At 39.6% G+C, this 21,357-nt stretch overlaps 1 protein-coding gene across 1 annotated transcript in view; it reads left to right on the forward strand.

Moving 5' to 3' along the window:
• Positions 1-19,216, forward strand: part of LOC115472877 (mediator of RNA polymerase II transcription subunit 1-like) — a 128,355-nt gene extending 109,139 nt beyond the window's left edge. Inside the window, exons 15-18 of the mRNA XM_030207404.1 lie at positions 6,121-6,319; positions 11,908-12,003; positions 15,384-15,492; positions 18,686-19,216. Coding sequence (XP_030063264.1) covers positions 6,121-6,319; positions 11,908-12,003; positions 15,384-15,492; positions 18,686-18,788 — 507 coding nt within the window. The 3' untranslated portion in view covers positions 18,789-19,216. The remainder of the gene's footprint in view (positions 1-6,120; positions 6,320-11,907; positions 12,004-15,383; positions 15,493-18,685) is intronic.
• The last annotated feature ends 2,141 nt before the right edge of the window (positions 19,217-21,357 follow it).

The raw sequence follows: 21,357 nt of genomic DNA on the forward strand, positions 1-21,357 counted from the left end.
AAATACTCTTTTACGTCATCCTTATTTTAAACTTTTTTTTATTATTGTTGTAGAACTCCCAATCACACGCCTTTCACTCCTGGCTCTCAACTCACTCGCTACATAAAACACTTGTATCACACTTATCATATATCAGCAAACTTCAATTGCAGTTTAAATACAACATAAACCACAATGCCTATTGACATTATTGCTTCTTAATACCTTCATAACCATCAATATGATAATGTGATTATCCAAAGAATTGAAGCAAGTTCAGCTGCAGTCTTTTAAATTGCACTGTCCGCTCTCTCAAAATAATTTTTAGAGCTGAGTTCCAGGCAGAATCTTCTGACATGGGACAGGCTAACAAGGAACAACTCCCAATGAAACGCCTTTTAAATCAGCATATTATTCATGACTTATCCCAGTTCTCAACTTGTCCAGGTTCTCTATGTGTGACCGCATTTAAATGGTTTTATGTGAGACCGCATTTCGAAACGTTCCTTCATCAGGAGGACCCAATACCTGACTTCTATAATATGCACATAAACATATAAACACACAGGTATCGGTAACACTTCTGGTATTTATATAAAAGTGGAAATACCCTTCAGCCTATTAGAGATTTTCTTTGGCTCTGGCTTGAGTCCAGCTTATCTGAAGTTTTGTGAATCCTGGTCCCGACTACTTGACCCGGGGAGCTTAGCCGGCAGCCCTGACTAAGGGGGTAAACAGGGTTACACACATGAGATGGATGTCTGTTTAGAACACTCTGACATAGTGTCCCTATTCTGATTTGGATGTCCTATCAAAAATGCCCCTCTGTGTGTTGCACAGTATGGGAAGAAATACATTTTTGTCTTTATCTAGTGTTGCATTGCATGCGGAGGTTGGCTTTTCAGTTTATGAATTTTTACTTGGGCAAATGATTGCCAACAGGCTCTACTAAAGAAGGTTTGGGTTTACCCAGCTGCATGTAAAGTATGCATAGACTTCAAGCATCTTCTTTCACAGAGAATGCAACAGGGGAACTAGAACTATATGCAATGTGGTAAAACCAAGGTTCAATCAACCTATTCTCAAAATCTGAAGCCAGTTCACAGCTCTGTTGGTGAGATTCCATTTGTGTGACAGAAATGAGTTATTTTACTAGAATTTAATTTCTGTGTAGGGATCTTGAACAGTCTGAATTACTTTCTTTCCTAGCAGAAGATGTATTCTAGTGTCTGGTGTAACAGGACTTTTGCGGTTGCTTTTATTAAGGTGATTCCAGAATTTGTACATTTATTACATGTGTGCTCTGCAAGAGAAACTTGAATCCAGAACAAACTTATTTGGGCTGTTAAGTTTGACCCTCCAAAAGAGAATTAGTGCCAGTATACTAGTTGCTGCAAGAGCTTCGGACATGGTATAACAGGATACATTTTTTGCACTCTGGTAGTAAGAAAATGGAACTTGACGTATAAAGTCAAACAAATTCCCTGTAGCCAAAGTCCAGGTACCACACCGGTCTGTGCTTGGGTCTTCATTAAAGGAGGTAGTGCATTTCAATTCAAAAAGTTCACACTACCTGGAAAAGATCAAAAGATGATTATGGGGATTAAGGCTTTTCAATGAACCATGATAATTACAATAACTGTAGCAACCAGACTTGCATAGTGCAATATATGTACTTTTTAGAGAAGATGGATTTATCTGTAGGCCTGCTGCAGGAAAACAGTGAAAAATTGCTGAAGTACATATTAGAGGCTGAAAAATACTGAATAATCTTTTAAGATCCTCTTTAAGATGTATTGGATACATCATTAAGAACCCTGTTGTCGTGCACCCAGTGGTGCTGGATTGTAGTGAGCCCTTGTGCCGGCGCCAAAGCTGGTAAATGGCAGCCGACAAGCCAGTGAAAGCTTCACCTGGATCAATCACCGTTCCCTGAGAGTTGAGCCCTCAGGTTCGGGCAGCCAGCAGAACTTGGGAAGGGCCCGGAGAGGGTTCTGGGCAGGCAGCGAGCAGACAGTGTCGGAAGGCAGGCAGTGAGCAGAACAGTGTCAGAATCCAGGCAGTGGTCAGGGCAGGCAGCGAACAGACAGCATCAGAAGCCAGGTAGGTCAGGGCAGTTAGCGGGCAGAACAGCGTCTGAGGCCAGGCAGGGCAGTCAGCAGGCAGAACAGTGTAGGAAGCCAGGCAGTGGGTAGAACAGCGTCAGAATCCAGGCATCAGGCAGAACAGCGTCAGAATGCAGGCAGGTCAAGGCAGGCAGCGACAGAACAGCGTTGGAATCCAGGCAGACCAAGCACGACAGACCTGTTGCCAAGGCCCTGAGGAAAACATGGGGCCAAAGATAAGGGAGCTGAGTGTCTTGATGTCAGACTTCTGGCCCAGCGTCACAGCTACTGCGATGAGCTGGAAGCATGTGCATCTTGGCGTGGGGAAGTGTGAACAAGTGAGAGGCACGCTGTCAAGGTATGGCGCCATGACACCTGTGATGGCCACTGGATTTGTTCTGGACTTGAATAATAAAGGACCTAGGCTACAGATTATCTTTTTTTTTTTTTTTTTTTCCAAATCCCACCAAATAGTTTTGTATGAAACACCACATTGGGCAACATTCAAGATGACCAACTGCTAGAGGAGGTAGTGTTATCTTGTACTAGACACATCGGCCAAAGTTTCTACTTTATATATTTAAGTTCCATGAAGTCGGAGGTATGAGGCCAGTTTTGAACCTGTGAGACCTGAACAAGTTACTCATTCAGGAAAAGTTCAAGGTGAATCACCAGAAGACCATTCTTCTATTTGGGCATGACCTAGTATGTTCTTTAAATCTCAAGGATGCATATATCCATACCTTAATTCATCCACTTCACAGGAAGCTTCTATTTGCAGTGAACAAGTATCCCTTATTGGAACAGAGTGCTGTCTTTCCACTTGTTGGCAGTTTTCAAGTGTAACCCCCTTTTGTATATGCATTCAGGCGGTTGCCTAGCCTGGGATGGTGAGAAGGACACAATTTACTTCTTTTTTCAGGACCAGGGCCAGGCTCAGGTACAACCTAGCAGGCTGATTGCAAGCACAAAACCAGACTTTATGCATTATAAATAACCTTAGTCCATGCCCATTTAAAAAATTGAACCAAACAAAACTTTACTTTGACTCCAGTTGATGAAGCAAAGGACAACAAACTTCCATATACAGGTGACCAATATATTTACATTATTCTTTCATTTTTCTCTCCAGAGCTTTAATACATTAGAGATATTACTTAAGCTCCAGTCAACCCTTGATAGTTTGATATGTAAATTATACAAATGTTCCTCCCTGCACACTTCACCTAGGGATGCAGTATCGTCTCACACTGAGGATGTGTCTTCAGGAGATTCTGGCCAGGAGGGAAGGGTTAGGACTGCTGTTGTAGTTGGTGATTCGATTATTAGGCATGTGGATGGTGGACATGAGGATCGCTTGGTCACTTGCCTGCCTGGTGCGAAGGTGGTGGACCTCACATGTCACCTAGATAGGCTTTTAGATAGTGTTGGGGAGGAGCCAGCTGTCTTGGTACATGTGGGTACCAATGATATAGGAAAATGTGGGAGGGAGGTTCAGGTAGCCAAATTTAGGCTCTTAGGTAGAAAGCTCAAATCCAGAACCTCTATGGTAGCATTTTCTGAAGTGCTCCCCATTCCATGTGCAGGGCTCAAGAGACAGGCAGAGCTCTGGAGTCTCGATGAGTGGATGAGGCGATGATGCAGGGAGGAGGGTTTTAGATTTGTAAGGAACTGGGCAACATTCTAGGGAAGGGAGAGCCTATTCCAGAATGATGGGCTCCACCTTAACCAGGGTGGGGCTAGGCTGCTGGCATCGGCATTTAAAAAGGAGAGAGAACAACTTTTAAACTAGAACCTGGGGGGAAGGCTGACAGTCATTCAAAAGCGCATGGTTCGGAATAAGGTATCTTTCATGATCAGATTTGATATAAGCTCTGGAGTAAGTACACACTGGAAATCCAATATATTAGCATTTAACCTTCATAAAGGAGACTATAATAAAATGAGAAGAATGGTGGAAAAAAAAAAGCCAAAAAGGTGAAAAATTTACATCAGGCGCGGATGCTGTTCAAAAATACAATCCTGGAAGCCCAGGCCAAATATATTCTGCCTATTAAAAAAGGAGGCAGGAAGACCAAATAACAGCCAGAATGGTTAAAATGTGAAGTGAAGGAAGCTATTAGAGCCAAGAAAATCTTTCAGAACATGGAAGAAGGATCCAACTGAAAATAATAAGAAACTACATAAAAAATGGCAAATCAAATGCAAAGTGCTGATAAGGAAGGCAAAGAGAGACTTTGAAAAGAAGATTGAGTTGGAGGCAAAAACATATAGTAAAAACTTTTTTTTAGGTATATTAAAAGCAAGAAACTAGCAAAAGAATCGGTTTCATCGCTAGATGACCGAGGGATAAAAGGGGCACTCAAGGAAGACCAGGTTATAGCAGAGATTTTAAATGAATTCTTTGCTTCGGTCTTCACCGAGGAAGATGTGGGAGAGATACCAGTGCCAGAAATGGTATTCAATGCTGACAAGTCAGAGAAACAGAATCAAATCTCTATAAACCTGGAAGATGTAATGGGGCAATTTGACAAATTGAAGATTAGCAAATCAACAGGACCAGATGGTGTACATCCCAGAGTATTGATAGAATTGAAAAATGAACTTGCAGAACTGTTACTAATATGTAAGCATGTACCAGAAGATTGGAGAGTGGCCAATGTAATGCCAATTTTTAAAAAGGTTTCAGAGGTGATCCAGGAAATTACAGACCGATAAGCTTGATGTCTATGCTGGGCAAAATGGCAGAGACTATTATAAAGAACAAAATTATCGAGCATATTCAAAAACATGGATTAATGAGGCAATGCCAACATCAATTTAGTGAAGGGAAATCTTGCCTCACCAATCTACTAAATTTCTTTGAAGGGGTGAATGAACATGTAGATGAAAGTAAGCCTGTCAATATTGTGTGTCTGGATTTTCAAAGGGCATTAGAGTATCTCATGAAAGACTCCAGAGGAAATTGGAAAATCATGGAATAGGAGGTCGTGTTCTATTTTGGATTAAAAATGGTTAAAAGATGGAAAACAGAGAGTAGGGTTTAAATGGTCAGTATTCTCAATGGAGAAGGGTAGATAGTGGGGTTCCCCAGGGGTCCCTGCTAGGGCTGCTGCTTTTTAACATATTTATAAATGATCTAGATATGGGAATAATTAGTGAGGTAATTAAATTTTCTGATGACACAAAGTTATTCAAAGTTGTTAAATCACAAGAGGATTGTGAAAAATTATAAGAGGATCTTACGAGACTGGGAATTGGGCATCCAAATTGCAGGTGACGTTTAATGTGAGCAAGTGCAAAGTAATGCATGTGGGAAAGAGGAAACTGAACTGTAACTACGTAATGAAAGATTCCACATTAGTAATCACCAACCAGGAAAGGGATCTTGATGATGCGTTGAAATCCTTTGCTCAGTGTGTGGCGGTAGCTAGGAAAGCAATGCTAAAGTGGCTAGGGCTCTTCAGCTTGGAGAAGAGACAGCTGAGGAGAGACATGTTAAAAGTCTATAAAGTGGAATGGGTAGACGTGAATTACTACTTTATTCTTCCCAAAAATACAAGGACAAAGGGGCATGCAATGAAGCTGCAAAGTAGTAAATTTAAAATGAATCGGAAATAATATTTCTTCACTCAATGTGTAATAACTCTGGAATTCGTTGCCAGAGAATGTAGTAAAAGCAGTTAGCTTAGCGGGGTTTAAAAAAGGTTTGGATAGCTTCCTAAAAGAAAAGTTCATAAGCCATTATTAAAATGGACTTAGGGAAAACCCACTGTTTATTTATAAGATAAGCAGCATACAATTAATTATTAGGATTAATGTTTTTATTCACAATCAATAATGCGTTAATTGTGATTAACGGGCAGTGCTAGTCAATATTATTTGCCAACGTGCATCTTGCTAAAATAAAATTTATATTCAGAATTGAGGTTTTTTTTATCAATCTCCTAGAAAAAAAGTTTGAGTAATAGTTTTGAAGAAAATGTGTTTTATTTTCTGTAGATAACTGTGGTCTTTTTTTTCCCCCCTGGGTTAGTCTCTTCCAGACTGTCAGAAGCACTGTTACTTTATCAATTATGGGCCAGGAGAAGAAACCACTGTGATGGGGGCTTTGGTCAGCAGGATTCCTTTCACACTTCCACATCATGTCCCAGCCATTTTAGAGGTTCTTCGCCATCAGGCAGCGTATAGCACCCTTATTAGCAGTTGTGTCTCTGATGACAGCATAAATGACGGTACGTTGCTTCTGTCAAGATTTATATTGTTGAATAGAACTGAGGCAGTGGACAAAGAAATGATATTAAAAGTCTGGTGTTTAAAAAGTTCAATTTTTTACCTTGCAACTAAAGTGAAGGAATGCCAGATGGTTCAGATTATTTTCAATGTCTAGCTTGCCGAGCTAAAGGTTAGAAAGGTCAGTGAGAAATGAAACTCTGTCCCTTGTGAATGATGAAGGCTAGCTCAACATTTGTATACTATTAGGCATATTGAATAGTTTTGCAAGCAGGCATGAGCCAGACATATGACATATTGTAGTTTAAGAATAGGCTGAAATACTATTTAGAAGTGCTTAATATGTAGATATTCCTGATGTTTAGATTTGTTTTATAGGGAATTTGATTATGCTTATTTTAGAATATGTATTCTGTGTAGTTAATATGTAGGAAACCTTTTTAAATTCTGTATCATTCTTTGTCTGACGTTCTAAGTAAGATTAGACTGCAGTGAAGAGGCCAACATGTGTTTTAAGTTATTCTGCAGTTCTGGCTGGTTCAATGTATAAGCTGATAGGTGAAAAAGGTCAGGACTAGTCAGCTCTCTTCTCCTTGATTAATTATAGGTAAAATGTAGGAATGGTCTTGAAAGTAATAACTGATATGTATGCCATTAAGTAAGACTGGCCCTTGACCCCTTTAATGAATGCCAGAGTTTAGTTAGCAGTTAGTACTAGGAATATGAGAATAATAAATGTAAGAATATCCATTATCCTCTAAGTGAACCCAGGTTAAGCTATAGATGAGAAATCAATCATAATAAGAACATGTAAGAGATGGGAGCCACAATGTCTGGTTTGAGAGGCCCCAGGTCACAGGTCAGTTTAGGATGTCTGGAACCTATGTAACTGATATTTGTATAGAGCTGATTGGTTGAGGCAAGGTAATCAATCTATTCCTTAACCAATTGGAGAGTAAGGGGGCTAGGCTAGATAGAACTGTATTTAAGTGGGAGCAGAAGCAGCATACGTCAGAAGGACAGAAGGAACAGACAAAAGAAAGAGAGCAGAAGGAACAGACAAAAGAAGGACAGAAGGAACAGACAGAAGAAGGAGAAGACAGCATAAGAAGAGAAGCAGCTGAGACAGAAGCCACAAAGACACAGAGAGCTGAGAAAGAGAAGAAGAGACTTAATGCTGATGTTCTACTTTGTTTGCTGGCAAATAAAGAAGATTTCTCTCTCATTCTGGTGTGCTGTCTGACTCCTGAAGTATCATAAATTCATGCATCCATTCCTGCAACAGAACCTTTCCATTTTTCTATGGGTTTGACTATAAATTTTAATTTTGGATTGACTTGGGGGAAAATACAGCAGCCCAATTTTCATAGGACTTATGTTATTTTTTTAAAGGCTCATATTTCTGATTTCTTCTATATTTGGCCTGGCAACTGATGACTTGTTTTCAGCAGCTGCTTTCTGAAAGCATTTCATTTTAGGTGTTATAGCCTCCTTCCTTTTTCTCCCCTCCCCCCTCCCCCATATCTAGATTCTTAAAGGGTTTTAGGGTTATTGTCAGAAGGAGGAAGTTAAGGTACATTATGGCACTAACCAAGGAGATTGGATAAAACAGGAGATGAAGTGATGCCAAAACGTTGAAGCCACTTAGGGAAGGGGAAACAGAGAATAACCTGAGCAGCAGTCATCCCAGTACACTCAAAACAAAGCAAACAAATCTGAGCTACTGCATTCTCGTTGTTCTTTATTGTTGTTAGCAGCTACTGCATTCTCGTTGTTCTTTATTGTTGTTAGCATTTTTATTTAATCTCGCTTGTATTTTCAAACATGCCAGCTTGGGCAGTATATGGATGTACACAGAGGAAGTATAATAATGGAATAACTTTTCATAGGTAGAGTAGTAAATTGTTATAAATCGTAATCAATGTGTCATTTGGAATGGCTGGTTATAGGGACACCCTAGCATGTGTTATTTGTGCAGAGATTTTTTTCTCCTGGTAAAGGGCCAGTAAAATAGACATCATGTTATGAGAATCAGGTGCTCAACATTGAGTTTCCATTTATTTACTTATGACATTTATATCCCACATTTAACATGAATTAGGTTGAAACCTGGGAGCATTTATTTATTTTTTTCCTGTGCCTACATCAAAATAAAAAGATGGCATGTGGGAATTTGCTCCTTTTGTTATGTGGCTTGCAGTGGTGTATTATAAAAATGCATTTGATATTTTTATTACTACTATCTAAAAGACAGATATTGAGTAATGAGGGCAGAGCTACCTTCATGCAGAAGTCCAGAGTCGGTCTAAATGTGCCAGTGTTGTCCAGTTCAGCACACTTAGCCACCAAGTTCATACAAAGTTAATTATGTTCAATGGAAAATAAATCTGTTGTCCCAGGCTGCCTGCTATGTGAATACTCCATCATTGCTTCCTTATTGCTACCACATATTATGGGCATTTGCTTTAAACTTTGATTGTTTTAATTTGTTTATCCAGACCTTACATGCATATGATTTTGCTTTTTAAACCCAAAGGTGAATCCTAAGGGTGGTGGAACAATTAGGTATAAACTGTGTCATTTCTGACTTTACTTGTTTTGGAGTGCTTTGGGTCCTGCTGATCTATACACCTACTGTCTGGAATTTTGGAAGATGGCAATAAGAAAATAAAAATAAAAATTTGGATGTACTCTGTAGAAGTTGTTGTTTACTTTTGCAATGTGATAGATGTCTGTGCATGTGATAATCTTTGAATAACTGCCTATATTTATGGCTATGATTTCTGAACATGTGGTATCATTAAAGGACAAACTTTTAAATGCCCAGTTGGATATATATGCTAATCTCAAGTTTGTTAAATGTTTCAGACATATCCATCTATTTGCTCCCAAGATATAACTGAATTCTATTATTCTGTCTCACTGTATTTTCAAATGTAAGCCACATTGAACCTGACTTTGCTTGGGATAATGTGTTCTATCTATCTTCCACCTTTTAAGACACTACCTAACCACTGCACAGTGATGGCACAAGGTCAGGAAATTTGGTCCGGTAAAGACCAACTCAAAATAACCTATTCCTTAGCTAGGCACTAGTATTACCATATTGAACATGCGACCATACCATGCCTCTGTGGTTATGTTCCACTAATAAGTTAAATGATTAACTGAATTTCTTGAAAGGATTATATAAACTTTGGATGCATGACCAGGGACATAGCTAGGTGGGGCCACGGGGGCATGAGCCCCCACAGATTTAGCACTGGCCCCCTCTACTTTTGACCCTCCCCCACCACTTTCGATCCCTCTCCTGCCACCGCTGCCACCCGTCCCCCTCCGCCGCCAGGTACCTTTGCTGGCGTGGGTCCCCAATCCCCACCAGCCGGTCATCTCCAGCGCCTTCGCTGATCTGTTTCTGTCAGTCCTGACTCTTGACGTCCTGTATGTAGCTCCGTGCAGGATGTGCACACAGGACGTCAGGCGTCGGGACTGAGAAACAGATCAGTGAAGGTGCCTGAAGAAGACTTAGGCTGGCGGGGGTTCGGGACCCCTGCCAGCAAAAGTACGTGGTGGCGACGGGAGAGAGTCAGCGGCAACAGGGGGGATTGGCGGGCTAAACTGTACCCCCCACCTCGGACTCTGGACCCCCCTCCCACCAAGGTCTGGCTACGCCCCTGTGCATGACTGGGTATACAAACTTACACTTATTTATTCAATATCACAATTCCTCATGTACAGACAAAACCACCTTTTAGGATGGATAGTGTTCACAATGAGCTCCTTTTAATTATCGACCGGATAGAGATAAGAGTTTTCAGTTTTGGCACAGTTTGTCATCACAAGAACAAAATATAAGAAAATCATTGGACTGCATTAGGGGCTTATAGCCCATTTAGTTATGTTTAAACAAAACAAATATGCATTAAACAAAATACTTATTTTTATTTTGACTTGTAAAACCACTTGCTCCTGAAACATGTTCAAAACAGAATAATTCATTTGTGTATTTGAAAGGTAAACTTCTACAAAACAGATGAAGATGTGATTCCATGTGCCCCAATGAAAGGAGAGTTTAATTCTACTTCAATTTAATTTCAATATATTCCATCATCTTTATAACACCAAGCTTCCCAAGGCGGATTATAACAGTTAAGATGAACCCATCAGGAAACAAGATATCCTCGCTGAAATTTGGCCATCTATATTGTGTAGAACAGTGTAAAAAAATGAGCACAAAATGCAGAATTTATAATTGCTGTTTCTGTACCAGCTACAGTAACATAGTAGATGACAGCAGAAAAAGACCACGGTCCATCCAGTCTGCCCAACAAGATAAATTCATATGTGCTACTTTTTTTATTTGTACCTGACCTCTTCAGGGCACAGACCATATAAGTCTGGCCAGCACTATCCCCGCCTCCCAACCACCAGCCCCGCCAGTAATTTTTGAAGCTGTTTTAGTGATATTCAATTTCATATTTCATGATATTTCAATTATTTTATGATATTTCTATCTACATATGGGAAGTTTTCAAATAAATTAAAAAGCTGTCCAATAAGTTAAAAAAAAATGTTTTGTCCTCCACCTTTTAAGGCACTTCCTATCCAACTGAAATAGTTTTAATGCTGTTACAAATGGACCATGCATAGGCAGTCTCTTATTTCCAATAATCTTTTGCTACTGTTTTCAATAGTATTTGCTATTGTTTTGGGTGTACTAAAACAGCAGTAAGCTTCGCCTACTGCTGGCAAGCTCCACCTACTGGCTTCAGCTTAAACAATGGACAAGATAAGCTCACTTCGTCTCCTGTTGTATCCAACGTCCTTGGCCCTAACACACATTGGCGCTCATTTTCAAAAAAGAAAAACAGCTGAAAAGTGGAACAAAGTGGTGGATGGACATTTTTTTCCATAAAATGTCCAAGCTGCAATTTTTGAAATTCTGATTTGAGACAGTTTTCTCAGCAACTGGGAATTGCTCCTGCCTCTACCCCACTAGAAACCATGGAATATGGCAAGCAGGCCTAGGGGATAGGGGCTATGGGAGAGTGAGGAGGCATTTGCTCATTGGGAGTGGCCTTCCAAGTGGGAGATTGACATTGGAGGGGGGTTTGTGATGGGGAAATCAGGGGGGGGGGGCTCACTTTTACTGTGGTCAGCCCTTTAAATACCCTGAATAATGCAGTGACTAACCCATGATACTGAGCTACCACTCCCATGATATATATTAAGGTGTGGTAAAAGCCTGACTTTTTAAAAACTGCATCTTAACTGCACCCCCGTTCCCCGCCATATGTGCAGTAGATTGCACTAAAACACAAAACTACATATTGCTGTAAAACCTTTTCTGTCATCAGTTGAGTACTGTGGGTGACCAATATGTGTACTGATTTTGAAGACATTTCTGTGGGATATTTTTATCCTTACTTAAGCAACTCAGCTGTTTCAAACTACAAAAGAGAATGCCTAGGATCAAATTTATTTTGTACTTGCAATCAGATATAGTCCTAAACGTTTTTTGTAAAAATTGATAGTTTGGTTTAGTTATGTATCCATTTTTAAAATGTGAGTTCACTGTATATTTTTGCAGATTCTGCTGAGATTGTTCATTTTGAAATCATTCCCCAGTTGGACACCTCCTTCTGTATTTCATTTCAGGATCCTGCAGGTAGCACTTTAACCACTGGTATGTTTCAGGAGTAAAGGGGGAAATTCTTTAAAGGGTGTTAAAAAAAATTATATGCCCAAAATCTGGGCACAAAGGGGTCTTTTTACTAAACTATGGTAAAAAGTAGCCTTAGCATGCTCTTATGTGGGTTTTGCCCACATGGTAAGGTCATTGTTACCGTAGCCGGAAAGTGGCTGATTTCCTATTTTTTCTATTAGTGGCCATGCGCTAATGCTCCTATTAGCATACGGCCATTAAAAAGCATTACTGCTTTGCAGAAAGGGTTCATCACTGAAGTTAACTTGTGCAGTAGACATCAACACACAGCACATTAAAATGATTGGTAATGAAGTTATTAGCAGCTTTGCCCTGATGCAGAGAACTGATGCAGAGAACTTTTTTTTTTTTTTGAAGGTGAGCACATCGCAGGAACCTGAACACCAGTGCTGGACCCCTTTCTGCAACGTGTACCCAGAAACGGTGTGCACAGATCTTTTGTTAACTGCATATTTCTGTCTGTGGTAGCTTTCTGTAGCCTCCCAGATTACTGTTCCCTCTAAGGTGAGGGGAGTCCTCCATCTACAGACCTGCCAGAGGGTGGTGCTGTTTCACTGCCACATTTTCAATACAGAGGGACAGGCAAGCTCTGCAGGACTCTAGAGAACCTGCCTGTCCCTAGCAATTGAGAACACAGTATTGAAACACCACCCTCCCAGTGGCAGCAGTGCAGTTGGAGGACTTCCGCTCAGTTTAGAGGGAACAGAGCCCCAGAGCTTAAAAAGATCCAATGTGTAATCAAATTTTAGTAAATACACTGAAAGTTCCAAAGGCCACCTATGCAGCAGTTGCAATGTGTCAGAAAAGCCAAAAGCCCCTGCCAGACCCTCCTAGATCCTTGATCCTCTTCACTACCCTCCAAAAATAGAAATAAATAGCACTGGTGTTTAGTGGACCCCCTACTCCACTGATTGTCATAAAAAATGCTTATTTTTTAAAATACGAATTTTAATTGCATATCTGTCCCTGTTCTCCCCAAGCCTTCAAACTAGGCATGTGCACAACCATAAATGTGGACTCTTTATGGAGTTTTTGAAAATGTTCTCAATTCTCATAGGCTGATGCTCAGAAATCAGGCTCTAGAATGAACAAGGCCGATCCCATAGCGCAAATGCTGAAAGTAAATTTTATTTAAATTATATACATAGTATGTATGGGAGAGGAACTGCCTGACATATGGCACAAGAGTTTCACTGTAAACACAGGTCTTGTGCACAAGTACAGGCAATCACAGACCAATGGCTCCCTGTTGACTGAAGCACCCAGCTGTTGTAAACTGCTCAAATGAAGACTAAAATAGCCTTAATGAGAATCTATAATGGTAAGAGAAATCAGTTTTAAATTATTATAGCCTCATCCTCCCTCAATTACCTTCTCTGTACCAATAAGACTCCACAAAAAAGGATGAAAATGTAAAGCTGTGTGCTCTGGAGGAACTTAAAATGTTTGTGGCAATAAAGGGAGGCGGTGGCACAAATGCACATATGCATGCCCGGGTTAGTGGTTAGTGCAGTGGACTTTGATCCTGGGAAACTGGGTTCGATTCCCACTGCAGCTTCTTGTGACCCTGGGCAAGTCACCTAACCCTCCATTGCCCCAGGTACAAATAAGTACTTGTATATGCTATGTAAATCGCTTCAAATGTAGTTGTAAATACTACAGGAAGGTGGTATATCAAGTCCCATTTCCCTTTCCTTCCTCTTCCAACTATCAAAACCAACAGACTTCAGAAGAAATTCTCTCTTCAAACATGCTAACGCCAGCTCAGAGCTGGCATTAGGTTTTCAACAGTAAGGGCAGGATTGGGTTTGAGCGCTGTTTCTGAGCATTGGGAGGGAATAGCTAAGGACCTCATTTACATAGGACTGACTACATTTGAATGCTGCTTGTGGCCATCTTTGGTGTGCATGTTTTTCCCCAGTGTTAGTGTCCTCTGAACATTCTGCGCACTCTAATACTGGCATTAGGTTCTTAGCATCGGCCTATTAGATGTGTGTGTTTAAGTTCATTTCTCCTGTTTAGTTTTTAGTGTGCCTAAATTGATTTTAACCATGTTAAGATGGTAACAGATATTAAATTTGCATCTACAAGATTTTAAAGACTTGAGGGTACTTTTACTAAGGTGTGCTATCAGATTTAGTGCACACTAATGATTAGCATGCACTAAATGACAAAAACACCCATTATAGTCCTATGAGCGCATTATTTAGCACGTGCCAATTATTAGTATGCTCTAAATCTGTTAGCACACCTCAGTAAAAGGACCCCTTAATGAATGCATATTCATACTATTTGTTGCACTGAGCTGTGCATAAAAGCCCCTCTCTGTGTGCTGAACAGGCTTTATGTGCAGAAAAAGCATTTATAACCCCCCCCCCCCCAAAAAAAAAAATAAATTTCTGTATGTGTGTAAAAATGCAGTAGTACATACTCAGTGTTTTAGTAGGGCTTACATGTCTGAGAGATTATTATGCTTTTTTTGCAAGTTCATACCCCTATGCTGCTTTTAAAATGTTTATTGATGTCCTAGAATTTGGCAGGCCTGCTTTTTTATTCTATACATTTATGTTTGCTCAACTCCTTCACAGAGTGGAGACATTACAGTGTATGGTATGATGAAGTTAAATTTTCCTTATCTGTCCCACAATGGAAATGATTTTGGGGAAAGATAAACAGGCTTTTATTTGCACCAGTCCTACAATCTTTTATTTTTCTGGATCGAATTTGTGCTGGTTTGGTCAAAGTGATATTGGTACTTTTGAGCATAACTTACAGCCTTTATTAAAGTGGTGTGGAATAGAATTGGGACCATTACTCAGGTGCTCATTTCTGTATCTTTTAATCTCTCTGTAGATAGCCATCGTCCCTCCCTTTCTCACTTCTCCCCCATCCCTAATCCTGACCCCTCTGAAACGCTTTAATAATAACCTGTTGTGAATGTCTTGGTTATTATTATTTTTATTATTTATTGCAGTTGTATCCCACATTTTCCCACCTATTTGCGGGCTCAGTGTGGCTTACAATACATCTTGTCTCTCCCCCCCCTTTTTATGATATATTTTGTCTTATATCTAAATATGAGAGTTCTGGTGAAGAGAAGGGGGTCTATTGGAAAGATATTCGAGAATCTGGGACTCAGTTCTTGTGTATTGTAATACTCTCTCTAGTTAGTAACTACTAGCCCTGTAATTGTTGAATTGTGTTATGTGAATTATGGCTCCAATGATTATTTTTTTCCAATAATGCGCCCTCTGCCTTCATGATTTGAAATGTGGCCAACATACAGTCTATATTGCTAGGTATGTGTGAATATTGTTTTGATACATATTCTTTCTGCTCAGTTGCTGTTGACGTGTTGAATGCCAGACAAATCAGATGCAATCTCTATGTGAATCCTGCAGATCCTACCTTTATCTGCAACAATGAATTTATTACTGGAGTAATAGAGTGGTAAGTAATTAGTATGTATTAGTATGTAGTTATTTGTATGACTGCTTTATGTCTTCCAGAGGATGCTAGTTTCCCAGGTGCCTAAGTTTGGCAGAAGATAGGAAATTTCTAACTAGTATTAGGCTGTGGCAGTGTGGGAGATTCATGCTTGGCTACTAAATTCCCTTATACGTATCCCATGTACCATCCCCCCTCCCACCTCCACTACCCTTCTCCTATGCTCACCTACCCCTGCTCACACCTTCTACTCCCTTCTCCCTTGCCCATCTCCACCTACCTATCTCCTCTTTTATTATTCTGCCATACTTATATTATCTCTATCAATACTCTGTAATCCCTATTACTATGTGAGCTGCATTGAACCTGCTATGAGCGGGAAAGCGCGGGGTACAAATGTAATAATAAATAAATAGGTATTCCTCATTTAGTGTATAGTCAGGACATGAAAGGACACGAGAGTAAGTCTACTTGGTGTATTTAGAAGGGAAGGAACAAGGCATATAGCAGTTTGACAGCATCAAAAGAGAAACTTTATTGTGGTAAGAAGTAATGGGAGCAGGAATAGAGAGGGGAAAAGTCTGGCTGAACCTTGGAAAGTGGTAAAGAGGGAGAGAACATGGTTTTGAAACTTAAAATACTGTGGAACCTATGAACCAGCTTATAAATTGACATGTCAAAGGCTCACATGTAACGAACTGTGATAATCTCAGTGCAGTGGTTTACTTTACTGATGATTTTGTGTGTGCTATGATTACTTCCAAAGTACTAATCTTGGCACAATTAGCATGAAAAGAAATTCTAATTAGCTACATGTGGATTTACTTTTTGATGCTTCAAGCTGTCTTAAGCTTTGTTTTTGTCTTACTGCTGAAGTAAGATCCTTGACAGTGAAATAAACTTTCGTATTCCCATTGACTTTTGTGGAACTAGAATAATGGAAATCAATGGACAGTTTAAAAACAATTGACACTGGATTCTCAAGTTGGTATCCCACAGGTTCTATGACACAGCTCCAACCCCTGGCTTGGGGGGCTCTTCATAAAGGCAATTAATAAATCCCAATAGATAATTTCCAATAAATAAATTTAATCAGTTTATTATATCAAAAGTAAAGTACTAAAAAGTTAGCATGGAAATAAAAAAAAACAAACTAAATTAATGTTGATTTTTAATGGTTTTCAGGCCCTTTCTTTGTTCCTACACTGATGCCAGTACTTTTTAATTCACCTGTTCCCACTGAAGACGCGTTTAAATATCTTGGTGGTGTTTTTGATTCAGCCTTTGTCCTTTTATTCCCAGATTTTTTCTGTTCTTCAATGTGGCTTCTTTGCTCTGAGGCGTCTTCGTTCGGTTTCTAAATTTGTCGAGTTTTCTAACATACACACTCTTTTGCATGTTTTTATAGTATCACTTCTTGATTATACTAATGTAGTTTATGCAGGTTTTCCACACTCCCAACTCTGTTGCCTACAGACACTTCAGAATGCTGCCACTCACTTTCTTTGTAAAGCATATAGGTTCGATTCTATCACTCCTCTTTGGTCATCGCTCCACTGGCTCCCAATTAAATTCCGTTCCTGGTTTAAAATTCTCTGTCTTTCTCACAAAAACTCTTCGTTGTGGTTCTCCAGATTACCTTTCCTCTCTTATCCTTTATACCCCTTCCCATTCTCTTTGTTCCATTGATTCACACCATTTGTTTCTCCCTTCCCCGAAGCAAGCTCATCATGAGGCCACTTGTCAAACTGTATTCTATTTCCTTGCTCCTAAATTTCCCAGCCTTATGATCTGAACTGTCTTTTCCTTGCTTTAAGGTTCAGTTGAAAACTCATTTTTTTTCTTTTGCTTTTGGTATCCCACTTCCCTCTTCTTAGTTTGGGTGGCTGGTCTTTGGTGGCCTATTCAGTAGAGCTGTATGGTTGTCTTTTCTAGTATGATTGCTTCTGTCCTACATTTTATGGAGCTCTTTTCAGTTTCAATTTTATTGTATTTTATTTTGTGAACAGCTGTGAACTTGTCTAAGTAGTGGCAGTATATAAAATTTCTAATACACATAAACATAAGTGAAATTAGGGTTAACATTCTGTATAGCTACATGCAGTAAGGCCAACATTTTCCAAAAGCTACAGTGGATGCATGTAACTTGTTAACCCCTATCCTAGTACATAGTGCAGAGCAAAAAGAACTGGCCCTGAACAGGAACAGTCCACATTCCCTCTCTCCATTCTCCCCCCCCCCCCCCACATCAGTCTAACATACAACTGCTTGTGGCTAGTTGGGGCAGGAGTGATCCCAAGTCACTCCTGCCAATGCTGCTCCACTGTCAAAATGGCTGCAGCAACCTCCAGCAGTAGTCTTGTGAGATTCCTGTTGGAGGTTGTAGTAGCCATTTTGAGAATTAGAGCCCGCATGGGCAGAAGCAACTGGGGATCACTCTTGCTCTGAATAATCACTAGAATACCAGAGATTGAATGGTAGGCCTAGAAGGGGGACAGCTTCTGTTTGGAGGGAGGGGGAAGGAAGGAAGGAGGCTTCTTCTATTTGTGGGAGAGCTACAGCACACAGCACAAAGTTTAGGTTTAAGCCAAAAATCAAAACAAGGCTGAATACCAATTTTGAACCAGGTTTGGTGCCAAACCCCAAATTTGGTCAGCCTCTATTAGGATATCTACATTAATAGTGTAATCATTGGACAACACTTTGTTCCATGTTTGAGGAAACATGGGTCTTGGTGATGCTCATAATTAATGCAGCTTTATATGTTTTTGTTTACATAAAAATATATTTAAAGATTCTCCTTTTAAGTAAATAAAGGTTAGGGTAGCTGACAAGGCTTGTAAGCTTCTTACTGCCCGAGTCGATTTTGAGTGTTATTTTGCATTTAGAAGTGCTTAACCCTGCTTGGAATCTACTTGCGGTTATAAGTAACACAATAGTATTTATTTTTAATGAAAGCACTTAAACATTATTATTTTAAATAACTGGCTGGGCTAGTGTAGACATGTTGAAGTCTTGAAGTGGAGTGAAGGAGGGTTATGCACTGAATCTAAATAGGAAAGTCAACACTTCAGGGAGTCAGGGTTAGAAATGGAAGAATCATCCTCTGTAAGATTTGTAAATGGAGTTGATCATAATGGATAGGTCAGGCTGCTGAATGCCCATCTTTTCTTTTCTTTTTTTTTTATGATTCAAGTTACATGTCCATTCCTGTCACCATGAAAGCCATTTTCAAAGAGTTCCTGAGAATGAATGCGGATGTTAAAATAGAGGATGCTGAAGTAGTTTGTTCTACATGAAAGTACAGAAGAGAACTTATGGATGGTCTGCATAAATGCCAACAATTTCTATAAACAGCCCTGGAAATGGAGAACTCAGTGTGAGAAGGAAAGCAAAGCATTGGCACTCTATTCTACAGTCTTAATCATTAAGATTTAAATTAATGATAATATCCAAATAATAACATATGACTGGTACATACATAAGCCCAAACTGGCAATACTTTTTATTTGAACTTGGACCATAATTACAAAGACAATGCAATGCAATGACGTGGCTTTCTTTAGGTATCTAAATTGTCAGCACATGTGTCCTGTGGCCAAGAATAAATTAAACAGGCGATTTAACTGCAGTGATGACTTTGCCATTCTATGAAGATATTCTTATTTACTCAAAGCTATTCTTGACTTAAAATGGGATCATGTTGCACTTTTGCTTTAACATTCATGTTCATGTGCTACCTCAACATTAGTGAAAATAAAATAGCAGTTCTGCACACCCCTATTCTCACTTCTTTGTGAAAGCAAGGAAATGGTGTCTTTAAGCCTTTATAGGAGGAGGGGGCAAAGCCTGTGAATGCATGCTGGATCAGAAGCTCCTTGCTGACTGCCCTGATGGTTGCAAATGAGACTGGAGGTCTGGAGTGAGGGAGCTTGGCTCTTTCTGTGACTCCATTCCACTGATTTTGTGATGAACGTTATCCATTTGGGGTCATGACCAATTGGCAATGCACATGCTCCTGGGCAAGAATAAATCAATGTGAGAAGCATATCTTGTGGATTACTATTTCCCAATCAAGTTTTTAGTTAATTTGGGGGTAAGGCGTGCATAATATAGACTTGCCAATATTCTAGATTCAAGATATTGAACCATTTTGATCTGATTAAATTGAGGTTATTGCATTCTACCAGACCAGGGTTAAAGTGTTAGTAAATGAGTGATGACAAATTCTCCACTGCTTCATTAAAGCTAACATTTGTAGCTGCTAACTTTCTATGGTGTATGTTTAGAGTACGACATAGCATTATTTCTCAAACCTGCTTGTTTTGCACTATCCCTCTTCCTGATCCTCCTCCCCACTATCACCAGCAAAGGGTTATAGAACTTGGAAGGCAACAGAACCTCTGTGATGGTAATGAGACTATTCCATAGGCTGCATTCTGAGAATGGAATGTTTGCTATAGCTTGCTTGTATGAAGCCACTTTTTATTGGTGCTGTCATAGGTGAGGTAAGAATGTTTTCTTTTCTCTCTAAAGTTTGTGAATCTTTTTTTTTTTTTGGTCAAACATGTTCTGAAAAGCCAGAAACTAGGGCCCTTATGTTAACGTTCCCATATGCAAATGGCAGCATTTACATCTATAGAGGCCTACAGGTGTAAACAGCATTTCAGAACAGGTCATTAACATGTGGAGAAGCTACGTCTAAATACTAATGGGGCATGGATTGGGCAGGGAGAGTGCGCATAGTAACATAGTAGATGAAAGCAGTTAAAGATCTGCATCGTCCATTTAGTCTGTCCAACAACTTGATCTTAGCTGTCTTTGCCATTTTCAGGGCACAGACTGTAGAAATCTGTCTGGAATTGGCTTAATTTTCAACTACTGGAGTGTCCTAGGTCAGCCTGCAATATAGATATGTATTCTCCATTTCACATAGGGAATCTGCTTCTATATTGCAAAACATAGATGTTGGCATTTATAGCTGCTCCGAGGCACATGTAAGTGTCTGCTGAAAGGACAGCTGTGAATACGGATCCCCCCCAACCCAATCCTGGGGAGGTAGTAATGCTAAAGGTGGGGTAGAGTTTGCTTATAATAAGGTAGACTAAAGGAGAGGGGGTGTGGTGCTACAGGTAGGGGGGGAGGTGGATGGATGCTTTAGAGGGATTGTTAATTCAGGATCTGGCCCCTCTATTGCAGGAGCAGTGATTATTATTTATAAACCTGCTCCCACATCTGTAGGTGGTTTTCATTTTTTTTTTTAATCTTTATTTATGATTTTTAATCACATTACAAGCATCAAACACTTGAGTAGGAAATTCAGAAAGAAAACATTTGCATAAGAATATATTCTTATATAAATAAAAAAGGAAAAAAAAATTATATGTCTTGTCTTAGACCACCATCTAAGGGGGGTCGATTAATTATATTCAGGAGAGAAAAATCATGAGGAAAAAGAAACTTAAAGGCTTAACGGTTTATCCACTATATAATTATCCATCTTAACCCTGGAACCAATACTAGGCGTCTCCAATCTGTTTCATGACAACTTTTTCTGATCTATAAATTGTTTCAAATGAATAGGATTAAGGAAAATGTATTTGACACCCAAATATTTTATGTTGCATTTACATGGATAATTCAAATTAAAGGTAGCTCCCAATGCCAAAGTATTTGGTCGTAATGCTAGGAATTCTTTTCTTCTGGCCTGTGTCAATTTGGTGATGTCTGGGAAAACCCAGATCTTCCCTCCATAAAAAGGAGTCTGCAAATTCCTTAAGGCCATTTTTCTCACATGATCTAAATCTTGTTGGAATACAAACGATACCAGCAATGTTTGTCTATGAGTTATAGTAGTCAATGAAGTTT

The sequence above is a fragment of the Microcaecilia unicolor genome, chromosome 1, assembly GCF_901765095.1.
Source record: "Microcaecilia unicolor chromosome 1, aMicUni1.1, whole genome shotgun sequence".
NCBI lineage: Eukaryota > Metazoa > Chordata > Amphibia > Gymnophiona > Siphonopidae > Microcaecilia > Microcaecilia unicolor.